Genomic DNA, 15,219 nt, shown 5'->3' with positions numbered 1-15,219 from the left:
CTTGCTTTCCCCCTTTTTTTTTTTTTTTTGGTGGAATCTGGAATTGAACTCAGGCCCTTGCTCTTGCCAGGGAAGCACTTATTCCACTGAGCCATCTCTCCAGCCCCTTGCTTTCCTTTAAAATGCATTCTGTTTTTAATAGTTAAAAGAATAAGTTTTACTGGATTTTTAACACTTTTTAAAATAATAAAATTTTTGAAGTGCCAAATTCCTTTCTACCTACTGGCCATTGTCTTCTTTATAATGAAGTTTATTGGTACATTTTAGGTATGCATAACAATCACATTCATTATAGGGAATTTGTACCTGTACACGTTACAATTTGGTTTATTTTTCTATTCCTCTACCTTATGTTTAACCCCTCTCCTCCTCCTTATTTATAAAAGCTTTGTTCCCATTTTTTTCTCATTTTTTCCTTTTCCCTTGAGACTATACTCATATTCATAAGTGAATACATTGGACCTGTGTGTAAATACTGTGTTGTTTCTTTAGTGTGAAAAACCACAAGTGTACATAAAGATCAAAATGTATAATAGATACTATAAAATGGAAAGAAAATGTTCAAATGGGAAGGAGAACTGGGGGGGTGGGGAGGAAAGGAAGGAAGGCATGCATTCTTCCTTTGTGGATTTATTTTCTCTTATTTTTAGCTTACATCATTTTTTCAGTTTTTTTATTAGTACATGTTTGCATTACATAATGAATATATTCTTTGTGTGAAGTTGTTACACATCTTCATTCCTTTTCTTGTTCACTTTCCTTCCCCCTTTTCTCTCCCTCCCTGGGGCAGATAATCTGCACATAAGTGTAAGGAGGGGAGACAGGCTTGCTAGTGCCACAGCTGCTGCTCTTCCCTTGCCCTGCTGTTTTCCACTGCCGTGAACTGCTGCCCTCTGCCATGTGCCGCTCTGCCTTGGAGCAGCTGAGTATGGACTGAAACCTCCACTAACTGTGAGCTAAATAAACCTTAGCTTCCTTAATTCTGGGTGTCAGGTATTTGTCCCAACAATAAGGAAACAGCAACAGAGACTCTCTCTGAATCTCTTGATCCCTTTCTCATTTGAAAGAGACTACCTCTCTACTTCTAATTATTTTTTATTCTGCTCTTTACATTTTAGGTTCTTTATATAAGAGAAACTATGCAATACTTAAGCCTGTGAGTGTGATTTATTTCACTTAACATTATGGTCTCAAGGTAGGACTTCATTGTGTATCAGTATCACATTCTCTTTATCCAGTCATCTGTTTCTTCAATTTAGTTTTTAGTAGAACCTATTTGCCATACATAATGATCACATTCATCATAGGGAATTTGTACCTGTATATATTTTAATCCTTCCCATTCATCTGCTGATGCACATTTAGGACACTTCCAAGATCTAGCCATTATGAATGCTGATGCTATAAACATAGGTATGCATGTACCTTGGAGGCATACTCCTGACCCTGGTCTTGATTCTTTAAAAATGCATGTTAATCTTGTGGACTGAAATGAACATGAAGCTTGGTAAACTTCCTCTTATGGATGAAAGTGCATCTGCAAATAGCACAAAAGATAAGCTACAGAAGTTTGCATTCTTTTTTCAACTAAAAAAAAAACCCTACTTCTGAGACTTCCATTGTTTATCATAACTCAGAAGTAGCTAACCTCCATCCTAAATTCCACTACTTAATATGGAACATCATTGTGGACAAAGTGTTTCTAAGTATAACTGGCAAATTGGAAAGCCATTCAAGAAATTTAAAATAAAAATATGGAGGGCAAATCTGCACCCATGCATGCTGAAGAAACTAAGACAGGAGCCCAAGTCACTCTGTGGAAAGAACCTATTTGGTATTTCATCCCATGTAAAACAGCTGTTAGAACCACAGTGCTCCAAAGGCTCACCTCATACATTCCTCATCAGGCATGAGGGTTCTTTATTTTCTTGGTGAGGGAGTGGGGCTGTGTACTGAGAATCAGACTCAGGACCTTAAGCTTGCCAGGCAAGCATGGTGCTGCTGAGCTGTATCCCTGGCCCAGACCTTCCTCTTCAGGCTAACTTTTCATTATGCTCTTGCCCACGTTTGTCTTAAAACTGGAACAGAGAAGAAAGTGCTTCAATAGCTCATGCCTGAACTACTTAAGTCTAGTTCTAATCAAGAAAGTGATGAGTCTTGACAGGGAGGTTTCTTTGCCTCTGCTTTACATGGGACCTAGACTTTCTTTGGCAAAGTAACAACAACAAACAGACAACAAAACACCATTCAGAAAGTGAAAGAGTCAACTGAAGGAGCTGTATCTGGTGCGAAAAAGTGGGCTAATACCTGTGGACAAGGAGCCAGGCATCTAGAGGGGGCCTGCTTGCCAGGAGTCATGGTTTTCTTATGGAAGCCCATAGTGTAGAAGGCCCTCAGAGAGTGTGCTTCCCACTGGTGTAGGCATTCACACTTTGGACGCTGAGAAGTTCCTCTAGGATTACACCAGACACTTGTACATGGTCCCCGGTCATGCTGGTGCCAACCACTAAGACAGGAAATTACTTTTCAGAGTAGGTTAAACGTTAACAGAACTTCCAGGCAGGTTCACCTTTCAAACAAAAGCCAACCCGCAACCCCAGTAGGGAGACACCCTTTGTTAACACTCCCCAGTCTTGTCACCACAGAGCAAACTGGTATCCAATGACATAATTAAGAACAAATAAAACAAATACTTGACATTTCTTGCAACAACTGTATGAAATTTCTATCCCTCCCCCAATCAAGTCAGATCAAAAATAAAATACATTGAAAGAGACTTAGATAAACTCAGCATGTGTAATAAGTTAGTATGGAAAACTGAGTACGACCCCACCTTTTGAATAGCAACATTAAATATGGCAAAATTCATAGAGTTCTTCCTCTGAAGAGCTGAGATATAAGACTGAACAAGTCACATAAATGAGGCAGTATGGCAATTCCAACAGGGCCAAGATTAGGTATCCTGAGGGTAAAATTAAGTAGGCACTGCTTCCAAAGGTTGAGGGAGCACCCACCCTTAAGTTCCTGCATTAGGTTTGTAGCTAACAAAGCACTCCTGTCACCTGTCACCTGTCACCCCCTGGGAGTGATAAGCAAAGCACAGGAGCAAAAGATATCCAAAATGGCCAGAGGCTCACCAGCGAGATAGCTCAGCGGACTAAGTACCTGCTTAGGCAAGCACAGGGACAGGAGTCTGATCCCCAGCACCATAAGCTGCACCAGCCCTGCCCCCACCCCTGGCCTGATGAGTCAGCCACCAAGTCCAAGCATGGTGGCACACACCTGTAATACCAGCACTGGGGAGGCTGAAAACAAGAGAATCACTATGAGCTGGAACTGCATAGGGAGACCCTGTACCAAATACACTGAAAAAAAGAAAAGAAAGAAAGAATTGGCAGGCGGGCCAGGGTATAAAAGAACTCAGAAAAAGCACTTGTCTACCCACGTGTAATGAGCATAGGAATACTATAAAGGCATCTGCAACCCTATGCTATGTATCAGATGTTCTACATACATCTTATTTTAATCACAAAAATAATTCTTAAAGATAGACATCATTATTACTATGGTTATTACTATTGAAATAAGAAAAATAGTACAGAGCAACTTAGTAAAATGGCTCAGATCTGAGAACTAGTAAATAGCAACATGGGATTAGGTATTACCCTGAGATTATTTTTAATCAAGTCTCACAGATATCATTTTCAAGGAAGACAAAAAAAAGCAATAAAACAATCAATACATAGCAGCATGTTCCTAGGAAGAAGCAACTGCAAACATGACTCTTTTACATAGTCACACAGACCTGGTGAGAAACTCTCTTACCTAACTTATTGGCTTGATGATAATCTAGAGAAGTCTGGAGGACACAGGCAACCATCCTGTTAGTTGTATGAAGAAATTGAAATGGGGCTTGAGTGAGGAACAGAGAAAAGATGGCAGCCAAGTTCTCTGAAACTGGCTGGGCCGTGGTCTCTCCCATGGGATACCCTGAAGGGACTTCCATTAACCGTGCAACTGACCTCCACATCCCTGTGAAACTGAACATGGTGCTCACGCAGCGAGGGAGAGGCGGCGGGTGGAGTCCATCCAGGCGCATGAGCAGGGCTGGGACACCGAAGAGAACCAAGTATTTCACGTAGAAGAAGAGCACCTGGGCCAACGCCAGTCCTCCTGAAAGGCAAAGGCACCTGTCAGACACACCAGGGTCAGATGCCACACCCCAGAGCAAACAAGCAGCCCCACTTCTCCACTTCCGTTTCTCCTCAACTCACACATTTACAACAGTATGCCACATTGGTTTTAGTCAATGAAATTTCTGGATTAACAAATAATGAAATCTCTTTTATTATTGTGGCAGGAAACACGACGTCTTGGCAGTCCAGCTCTCATAGGCAATAGGAAAGAGAAGGCCTAAAACTATAAGTGGCATTTGAAAACTATTAAAAACAGAAAAAAATCCTTCCCGAATTGTTTTAACATCACTATCTGCTCACACTCTATAGGAAGGCTAGAATCAAAAAGTCAAATCAATAAGTGTTGGTGAAGATGTGGAGAAATTAGGACCATCAGACACAGCAGGTAGGAATGTAAAACAGTGTAGCTGCTCTAGAAAATAGTCTGGTGGTTTCTCAAACAAGAGTTTCCATGACCCAAGATTCCACTCTGGTATATGCCCCTAAAAGAAATGCAAGCATATCCACACAGAAACTTCTACTCAGATATTCATAGAAGCATTATTCTTAATAGCTAAAAGATGGAAACAATGTAAACACCCATCAGCAAACAAATCACGGTCTATCTCAGTAATGGTGAACATTTTAGAGATGTGAGCCCAAACTATAACCCCAAACCCACTTATTTATCATTAAATGTAAGGTTGTATATCAATACTTGATGAAAAATACCTGTTCCATGTTATGCCTAAGATGTTTCATATTCAGACAGATAGTGAGGTTAAGCTCAACAGCCTAGGTTGTATGGTAATAACAATAAGCTTTTCTTCTGGACGGTTAAAAACCTAAGTTTGCAGACCAAAAATTAGAGAAAAAGGAGGGCCACAAGGAAAGTCAACATTTTGGCACTAGCCTTCCAAGGTCAATTAACTCTCAGGACATATGAGAACTTGTACTGTAACATCATGTAACTCAGTTGTGTCCCAAATTTTCTGATCAAGGAGATTTGGGGTCAACAAGGAAAGTGATCAGTGATATAGAGTGTGCCTAAGGAGAGTCACATGGAGGGAAAACATTCTCTCAGGCTTTCACAGAAAGCACATTGGCCAAGTAATGGCTGTGACTCATCCACATGGCTGACACTGACAAAGGATCTACAATCTGAGATACAGGATCTCAGGATAAATCCTGAGGGGACTTGACTGACCTTATCAGATGCAAAAGCTAATTCTTGTTACATAGGTCTTGCTTTATCTTGGTCTTAACCATCCCTCGAAAATTATAAAAACAAGAGTATAAGAAATAAAGCCATGTTGCTATGTTGAGCTGTAGGAGACTCAGGTCAACAACTTCTGATATTGTCAGTCAAGTGGAAGACCCAATACTATTATAGACACTGGACTATTTTGGAATATTTTGCTGAGTTCACACACCTATAATGTTTAAATGATGGAACTAAACAAAAAAAGGGGGATACAGATGAATAACCATCTTGTATCTATGTATTTAAAATGGTTAGGATAGATATATAGCTACAATCTCTTAATTCAATGAATAGAGGGATTTGTTCTAATAATGTTTGTAAATAGGGTATCATTTCTGCATCTTGTACAACAAATAACCACTAGGAAGGCAGTATGCAATGTGTTAATTATTGAAACTGTCCTACCAATTTGATTTGAAACTGCCTCATCGCTATTTGTTTCTCAATAAAATTATGGACAAATAATAAATGTAAGGTTGTGATTTTCAGTAATATTGACTATAACAGAGTATAAGCTCCATGAGAGCAAGGACCTCATAAAGACTTGTCCACCTCTATATTTCCAATACCTGGTACAGAGGAGGCACTCAATAAATAAATACTTGCTGAATGAAAAAACCCTAAAAATTTAAAAATAAAATGCCAATGTGGTGATTAAATATGGACACTAAAGTTTTAGGTTAGAAAAAACAACACATACATTAACATCTTTTGTCTTAAAAGAAAAGTAACAGACATGCCATAGGTTCGCCACCACTGGCTTTATCCACACACCAGAATATTATGTCATAAAGAGAATGAGGCAGTGACACATCTACAATACAGGTAAACTGTGATAGCATTACACTCATTGAAACAAGCCAGTCACAAAAAGTCACATACTACTGGACTCCATTACTATGGAAGACCAGGATGAGGAAACCAACAAAAAGAGGAAGATAAGTGTTAGAGTTCAAGGTTTTATAAGGGGAACAATACACAACACATAGTTTATAAGGTTATAATAGTCACCCAGAGTCATATGCAAGAAGAGTGCAGGAAATCTTTCCACACACTGAAGTCCAAAGAACCCAGCTAAGGGCCTGGATCCCACAGCAATGTCCTACATGAGACCAGCTGAATACCTAAAGCCCATAACAATGCCTCCCACGAATTCAACTGGAGGCCTAGAGCTCACGACAATGCCTTTTGCAGGGCTGCTACACTGATCTGTGCTGGAAAGGCCCAGAGTTCAGGGGTAGAAGCTAGAAAGTCTGTGCCAGTTGGATGAAGGGTCTGTGCCAGCTCTGGAGCCAGGAAGTGTGTTAGTTGATGCATTGTGTGTCAACTTGGCTGGATCACCTCGGGCAGATCTCAGCATGGGGGCCCAGCCCTGCAGGTGAGCAGGACCCAGGAATTGAGCAAGGCAGGAAGCCACCCTGCCCTCCCCTGCTTCCCTGAAGTCTGTCTTCAGAGGAGCTTGATCTTTGGAGCCGAGCCACTTCGGAGGAGCTCTGATCTTCACTGTGGAGCGCTGGTCTTTGCAGTCAGCGCAGAAGGAAGAGAGAGGCTTGAGGGACGCCGCAGCTGCTGCTCCTCCTCTGCTCTTCATTGTTTTCTGCCGCGTGAACTGCTGACGTTTGCCTTGGAGCCAGCGGAATATGGACTGAACCCTCCAGTAACTGTGAGCTAAATAAACCTTTCCTTCCCTCATTTTGAGTGTCAGGTATTTGTCCCAGCAACAAGTAAAAAGTAACTAAGACAGGAAGCAACACTAAAAGCAAGAACCAGAACTGCCCCGAAAGGTACCACAGCCACCCTCAGCCACAGTGAGGTCCCGAGCTGCCCCCACAGTGGGAGCACCTGAGCTCCTATCACAAAAGCTAAAGCAACAACCTTCTCCAGGAGGCTAAGCTGTGTGCTGGGAGCCAGGAGGCAATGCTCAAAGCAAGGACCAGAGCTCCCCAGAGTGAGCAGTAGCCGTTTCAGTGACAACAGGGTCCCGGCCTCCTTCGACAGTAGGAACAGCCAAGCTCATGACAAGGAAAGCCAGCATGACAAGTTCCTCCAGGAAAACGGACAACCCCAACAGCTTCTAAACTTCCACTCCACCAGGGCTGCCCAAGCATTTGGTTTGCTTCTTGCACCCTTTTCCCTTTCTCATGACAAAAACATGGACAAAATGATGAATAAAGCCAAAAGGGCCATACTGTAGCCCCAAAAAATAAATAAACTTCCACTCCACTCTGACTCTTAAGCTTCAGCTGGGAGTTACAAGTTGGCCACCTGTTGTCAATCCACCACTATTAGAGATCTGTTTAGTACTTGGCGAAGGAAGAGATGAGCAGGTTGGAGGACACAGAAGGAGAAAACTGGCGACAGCTACTGGTAGGTTTTTATTATTATTATTATCATTATCATTATTTGATATAGGCTTTGCTATGCGGCTCAGACTTGTGAGCCTCCTGTCTCAGCCTCCCCAGTACTGGGATTACAGATGTGCACCACCACACCCAGTTTCAGGCCAACATGGTATGCCTGGGGGTTCCAGGGCACAGCATGCGGTACTGAGGATAAAACTCAGGACCTTGCACTTGCCAGGCAGGCGCTTAGACTACCAAGCTATCACCCCAGCCCAAGATTTGGTTTGAAATGATAAAATTATTCAATAAATGTCAGGAGGGCCAGTGCGATAGCTCAGCAGACCAACACAACTGCTTAGGCAAGCTTAGGCAAGCACAGGGACTGCAGTTCAATCCTAGGCACCACATGCTGCGCCAGCCCCACCCCCAGGGTGGGCTGAGTGGCAGGAATCTGGGTGTAGTGGCACATGCCTGTAATCCCAGCACTGGAGAGGCTAAAAGCAGAAGGCTCACCATGAGTACAAGCTGCATAGTGAGACCCTGCAACAACCAAATACATTTAAAAAATAGATAAATAAAAATAAATGGCAATGGGCCGGGGAGATGGCTCAGTAGAATAAGTGCTTGCCTGGCAAGTGCAAGGGTCTGAGTTCAATCCCTGGTTCTGCAAAAAAAAAATAATAAATAAATAAATAAATAAATAAAAATAAAGGCAGGACATGATAGTTACGCAAATTTATAAACACATTATAATGTGTTTGATATGGTTCACTTTGTCAGTGAACTATATGCTGTGTAAATTATATCCCAATAAAACTGTTAGAGGCCTTTTTAACCAAGCTGGGGCCAAAGGTGAATAAGGAAGCCCTTGCCCCTCCCAAAGCTGAAGCCAAAGCAAAAGCTTTGAAGACCAAGAAGGCCATGCTGAAAGGCATCCACAGCCACAAAAAGAAAAAGATATGAACGTCACCCAATTTCTGCCATCCCAAGACACTGCAGCTCCAGAGGCAGCCCAAATACCCTCAGAAGAGCGCCCCAGGAGAAACAAGCTTGACCAATATGCCATCATCAAGTTCCCCCTGACCGCAGAGTCAGTCATGAAGAAGATTGAGGACAACAACACACTTGTGTTCATTGTGGATGTCAAAGCCAATAAGCACCAGGTCAAACAAGCTGTGAAGAAGCTCTACGACATCGATGTTGCCAAGGTCAGTACTCTAATCAGGCCTGATAGAGAGAAGAAGGCATATGTTTGACTGGCTCCTGATTATGATGCATTGGATGTTGCCAACAAAATTGGAATCATCTAAACTGAGTCTAGCTGGCTAATTCTAAATATATACTTTTTTCCCAGTTTAAAAAAAAAAAAACCTGTTAGAGGACTAGGGAGATAGCTCGGCGGCATAAACACCTGCCTGGCAGGTGCAAGGTCTTGAGTTTGATCTCCAGTACCACATGCCATGCGAGCCCCCAGAACCTGGGCATGGCACACAACTGTAATCCTACCATTGGGGAGGCTGAAACAGGAAGGTCACCATGAGTCTGAACTGAATAGCAAGACCCCAAATAATAATTATTTTGGATATAATAATATCCAAGTAATAATAATAATTAATATAAACTGTTATAAAAATAAACAAAGCACCCTACCTAGGCCCTGTGCTACACAGCCAGTAGCCTCTCGGTCCTTCCTAAGCAGGACATGGGTATCAGATGCCACACAAACCTGGAGATGAGGAGCAAAGTCCCTCGTAAAAATGACCCATAGCTCCAGGCAGGACTCGAGTGCTTTTCCTCAGGCATCCTAGCTGACCACTGCAACCTCTTCACCTCAGGAGGCAGTGAAGGGCTTGGCTCCACAGTGCCTGGACATCCATCCTGGCCTTGGCTCCAGAGGTAAGGCAGGTCCTCTTTGGCAAGGAGAAGGCCAATGGCAAAGCATGGTAAGAAGCCCCAGAGGGGATGCCTGATGGCCACGTGCTGTCCAACCGCAAGATCACCCTCCCTGGTGTACAAAGAAACACCACAATACGTGTTTTGTTTTGTTTTGGCACTGGGAACCAAACTCAGGACCTTGTGCTTGCCAGGCAGGTGCTGTGCTACTGAGCTATATCCCAGGCCCCACAATACATGCTCCTGCAGGTGACCAAGTAATCTTCTGAGATAGTCTAAAGAAAATTACTAAGGCTCAGAGAGGAAATTATAGAATTTATTACTGTCTGACCTATTTGAGGATTTTTTAAATAATGCACTACAATGAAGTATGCCGCTGTAAATGGTAGCTCTGTATCAGAAGAAACACAGAAGCCATTTTTTAATATGAAATTTGGGGGTGATAGCTAGTAGGTCAATTGTGAAAGCCATATGTCTGTGCTACAATGGGTCAAGCTACTAGGAAACCTCAGGAATTTCTGTGTCTTGTTCCCATTCAGAAGTAACCAAATAGGTACTTCAGAGATGGGAAGCAGACATGCCTGCTGGAAAGGTTAGGTGTGAATTTCCAGCATTGCTGGATGTGTCTAAAAAAAGTCAAGATAAAAAACTAGAGTGTGTATAGGGGTGTGTGTGTGTGTGTGTGTGTGTGTGTGTGTGTAGGCACATGTATATATGGATCTGCCTTTACTAGCTAACATCATACACATTCATCAACAAGTGAGATATATGTTCTGCCAATAGCATCTGCAAAGCATCTGAAGGCACATAACCACTCTGAGTGGTAAAGAAATCAATTCCACTGGCTGAGATGCAAATAGGAGAGGGAGGCTTTAGAATAGTCCAAAATAAATCACCAACCTACAAACAGAAACGTCCCAGAGGTGGAGATGGCAGGGCCTCAGAAAGGATGGCTGGTCACAGAACACACTGCTTCCAGAGCTGAAGGGGACCCACCTGCAGAATTGAGGCTGCCCAAGCACCCCAGAAACACGTTCAAGGCCATCCCAGCCTCTGTGCAGTGCAAGCAGCACCAGTTTCTTTGTTAACAGAAGGCTAGCTCAAGAAAGATGAGTTGCTTCAGCCTCACGTGCTCCCTTTATTTCCGTACAGCTGTCACTGCTGAGACATGAACTGGAATCAATAGCTCAGTCTATATTATTAATGAATTACCATTTGTACAACATCTTCGCCATTTGTTAGCATTTTCATATAAAACTGGGCTGAGAAAGAATTGATTTTGTGCAGACGTTCAATATAACTCTATGGCCAAATCTAATCAATGATAATTAAGGTTACTTTCACCCCAATATGGATGGAAAGCACAAGAAGCCAGACATATTTATTAATATGCAGAAGTGCACTACTGTTACAGAATATTTTATACAGATAAAGATATGAAAGATTTAAATAGCTTTTTCTTAAAATTTTAATAACTCTATAGGAAGAAAGAAAAATGATTTATAAAGTATAATTTTTCATATTAATTTTCTAAAAATTATATTTGCATCTGTAGAATTAACTATTCTGCTATCTTGCTGTTGATTTGCATTGTCCCTATGAAGGATGCATGGTGCATTCTTGTTTCCCCTTGACCTAGAATTTAGTCTTTCCTTTGTAAGATTTCATCTACAGTTTCAGGGCTAACCCTAAGGATTTTGCTACATCCTCTCAGGCACACAATTGGCAAGAAGGGAAGCCAAGAATATAAATTGACTGAAAGTTATTGGAAATGCATAAATTGAACAAGGTCTTGCTAACAATGAAAAAATACAAAATTTGAATATATTTAAATGTGTTAAAAACTTCTAGGTTTATATTTAAAAGAGTCTCTTAATTAGCAAAAGCTACAGCTGATCTTACCTAAGCCACCCCCACTGCCTCAGTCCACATGGAAGTTTAAGCACCATGCTCCCCCTTGACATTTACTCAGTCACAAGCAGTGCTGCCCCAAGTGGGGTGGAGCCTGGTCTTCCTGCCTCACAGTCAGTCTTGTTACACGCTGGCTTGATATTTCCCCGGCACACACATTTTCTTCTGCCTTTGTCTCTTCTCATTCCTTCTCTTCTTAGGAAAATCTTATCTCTCCTTCAGATCCCGGCCCCACCATGGTGCCATCTGGTTCATCGAACATTGTTACAACAAATACATGGGAATTATCAACTGACTCTTGACCGGCCAATGGATCAAGGAAGAAATCAAGAAGTGAATCAAACATTTCTTAAAACAAATAAAAACAGAAGAACAGGCTGGGGAGGGAGCTCAGCAGTCTTAGCACATGCCTGGCAAGCACTAGGAACTGAGTTCAGCCCCAAGTACCACATGCCATGCCTGCCCCAGAACCTCAGGTGCACTGTGCCAGCCCTGAAACTAGGTGCACACCTGTAATCCCAGTGCTAAAGAGATTGAGACAGGAGGATTACTACTGTGTAGCAGTAATCTGAACTGTGTAGCAAGATCCTGAAAGAATAAATAAAATTTGAAGGATTGATAGGAAAAGTATTTGCCTAATATGTGCAAGGTCCTCAGTTCAATTCCCAGCACTGCCAAGAAAAAGGAACAAGGGAATGAGAAGGAACTCAAGAGTACAACATGTGCTAGCATCCATAAGACCCAGAATTTAATCGCTAGCACCAAAAAAACCTTTTTTATCTCGATGTAGTCGCACATGCCTATAATGCCAGCTAATCAGGAAGCTGAGGCAGAAAGATTCCACGTTCAAGGGCAACCTGGGCAGAATAAGATCCTGTCAAATAGTGTGTGATGGATTGCCAACTGGTGGTCCACTTGTTACACCCAGCTGAACTGAACCATGGTGCTGGGTATGGGAGGCCCCCCTGAAGACTGTTATAAACAGCATAAGAGACAGAACTAGAGAGCTGTAGGGTGGCTGTTAGGGACACTGTAGAAGCTGTTTGGAGAAGCTGCTGGAAGCTGCTGGTTCTCCTGGTCTATTCTGCTGGGGGATCTTGTCGTGCTGGCTTTCCTGGTGAACGTGGCTATTCTCATTAGAGGAGGAGCTTGGGACCCCGCTGTCATTGAGAATGGCTGCAGTTCACTTTGGAGCAGCTCTGGTCCTCATCTTGAGCATCAATTCCTGGCTCCAGAGGGGAAGATGGAGTATAGCTCAGCCTCCTTGTCACGCTGGCTTTCCTGAGGGTACTAGGCTTCTCTGATCATCAGAGGAGCTCAGGACCTCACTGTTGCTGAGGATGGCTGTGGTACCTTTCAGGGGAGCTCTGGTTCTTACCTTAAGTATTGCTTCCTGGCTTCAGTGCACATCCCTCAGCCTGCTAGTACAGATCCTTCATCTCACTGGCACAGACTTTCTAGCTTCTACGATTGACCTTTGGGCCTTCCCAGGGCAGCTCCATGAAGCAGGCTTACATGCGATATTGTCATGGGCTCTAGCCTTTAGATGGATGGACTTGTGGGAGCTATTGTTACAAACTCTAGGTCTTCAGCTGGACTCATGCAGGATGTTAGGATCCAGGCTCTCAGCTGGATTCTTTGGTCTTTAGTGTGCAGACAGATTTCCTGTACTTTCTGTACATGATTCTTTGGGTGACTCTTTGTAAAATAATCTCATAAAACGTGTCCTGTATTGTATTACTTACCTTGCAAAACACCCAAACCAAAACAGGGGATCAAAGGAGGTAAAAAGAAAATAGAAGCACAGCATACCAAAAACATATGGGATGCCAAAAGGAACTGAATCAAGAAAGAAACTTATAACGGTCGGTGCCTCCATCAAAAAACCAGAAATATCTCAGATGAGTGACATGTTGCTACATCTCAGAGAACTAAAAAAACAAACACAAACTAAGACACAATTAGTAGTAGCAAAGACATGAAGATCAGGGCTGAAGTGAAATAAAGACTAAAAGAAGATACAAAAGATCAATAAATAAACCTTTACCGAGACTAATTTTTTAAAAATGTAAGACTCAACTAAACAAAATCAAAAGTGAAGAGACAAAAACTGATAGCCCAGAAGTACAAAGGATCAATACATATTCTTCCAAACAGCCACACTGCAAGAAATTTGACAACCTAGAAGTAATAGACATATTCCTGGACATATATACTTTACTCAGACTGAGCGATGAAGAAATCGAGAAGTGAACAGACTGGTAACAAGTGACAAGATTGAGTCCATAGTAAGAAGCCTCTAATCAAAGCAAAGGCAAGAACCAGATGGCCTCACTGCTGGGCGCTTCCAAACATTTAAACAGGAACCCATCCCAGTTCTTGTTAAATTACTCAAAAGAAGAAAAAAAAAAAAAAACCTTGCAGAGCAAGGAATTCTTCTAAACACATTCTAGAGCATAAGCATTGTTTTTATATCAAAACCAGATGCAGGCACAACAGAAAAAAGACACGTCTTTCACATTTGTGTTCATCAAGTCTTCCCTCCTTGATAAAAACAGGTGCAAAACCCCCAACAAAACAAAAGCAGGCCAAAGACAGCAGCACTACGAAACGTTACTGATGATGATGGAGTGGGACGCAACCTGGGATGAAAGGGTAGCTCAACATACACTGATGAAGGGAACTGAAGACTAGACAAAAACTATATGATTATTCCAAACAGTTTCATAAAACACATGAGAAAACTCAACATCCCTTCATTATAAAAACACTGAATAAATTAAATACATGAAAAATACCTACAGTCCTAGCCCAGGTCCGGTGAGTATGTGGGACAGCTTCCAGGTACCCTGCGCCAGTGGGACCTACTACTGGTCCCAATTCAGGAGCAGCATGGGTGAGACCCTCTTCCACCCCCTTGGGACGCCAACCCACAACTCTGCAGCACCTCCCCCACCCCACCCGCTGAGTAGGAGTCTCTGCTGCATTCCGGGAACCCACAGACTGAGTCCTAGCCCAGGTCCAGTGAGTGTGTGAGAGAGCTTCCAGCTACCCTGCACTGGCGGGACCTACTACTGATCCCAGCCCAGACACAGCATGGGTGAGACTCCCTTCCACCCCCTTTGGAATGCCCCCCACCACTACACAGCACCTCCCCCACTCCGCCCACAGAGTGGGAATTTCTGACACATTCCGGGAACCCCCAGACCCAGTCCTAGCCGAGACCCAGTGAGTGTGTGGGAGAGCTGCCTCTCCGCCCTACTACACCTTGTGCCTTCCAGGCTCAGCTCAGGCCTGGCACACAGGCCTGGGGTGTAATCATGCAGCTGCAATCCTTGCAGAGAGTGCAGAGATAGAACCACCCAGCTACGCCAGTAGCAGAAAATCTTGCCAGAGGGCAACAACAGGTTCACCCCCAAGGGCAGCAACGGGAAGGAGCTGAGCACACCAGCCAGACCGGAGTCAGGCACAGCTGGATAAGTCCAAACTTTGTAGGTCTGCACCTGAATTTCACTGCGTGCTAAGCTTATAACTACAACAAAGATCTACAACAAAGGTCAGAAGACAGTGCTACACAAAATGAAGAGAAGGAACAAAATGCAACCTCAGAACCCGAGCCCACTCTTAACAAGTG

General features: G+C 43.0%; 1 protein-coding gene across 4 annotated transcripts in view; it reads right to left on the bottom strand.

Moving 5' to 3' along the window:
* Nucleotides 1-15,219, bottom strand: part of Hhat (hedgehog acyltransferase) — a 381,668-nt gene that overhangs the window by 227,494 nt on the left and 138,955 nt on the right. For all 4 annotated transcript variants that reach the window (XM_023701140.1, XM_004641206.3, XM_023701141.1 and 1 more), the window contains one exon: nt 4,023-4,173. In XM_023701140.1, coding sequence (XP_023556908.1) covers nt 4,023-4,173 — 151 coding nt within the window. The remainder of the gene's footprint in view (nt 1-4,022; nt 4,174-15,219) is intronic.

This window comes from Octodon degus, unplaced genomic scaffold (assembly GCF_000260255.1).
Source record: "Octodon degus isolate 3935 unplaced genomic scaffold, OctDeg1.0 scaffold00131, whole genome shotgun sequence".
In the NCBI taxonomy this organism is placed as follows: Eukaryota; Metazoa; Chordata; class Mammalia; order Rodentia; family Octodontidae; genus Octodon; species Octodon degus.
This window is presented reverse-complemented; position numbering and strand designations above follow the sequence as displayed.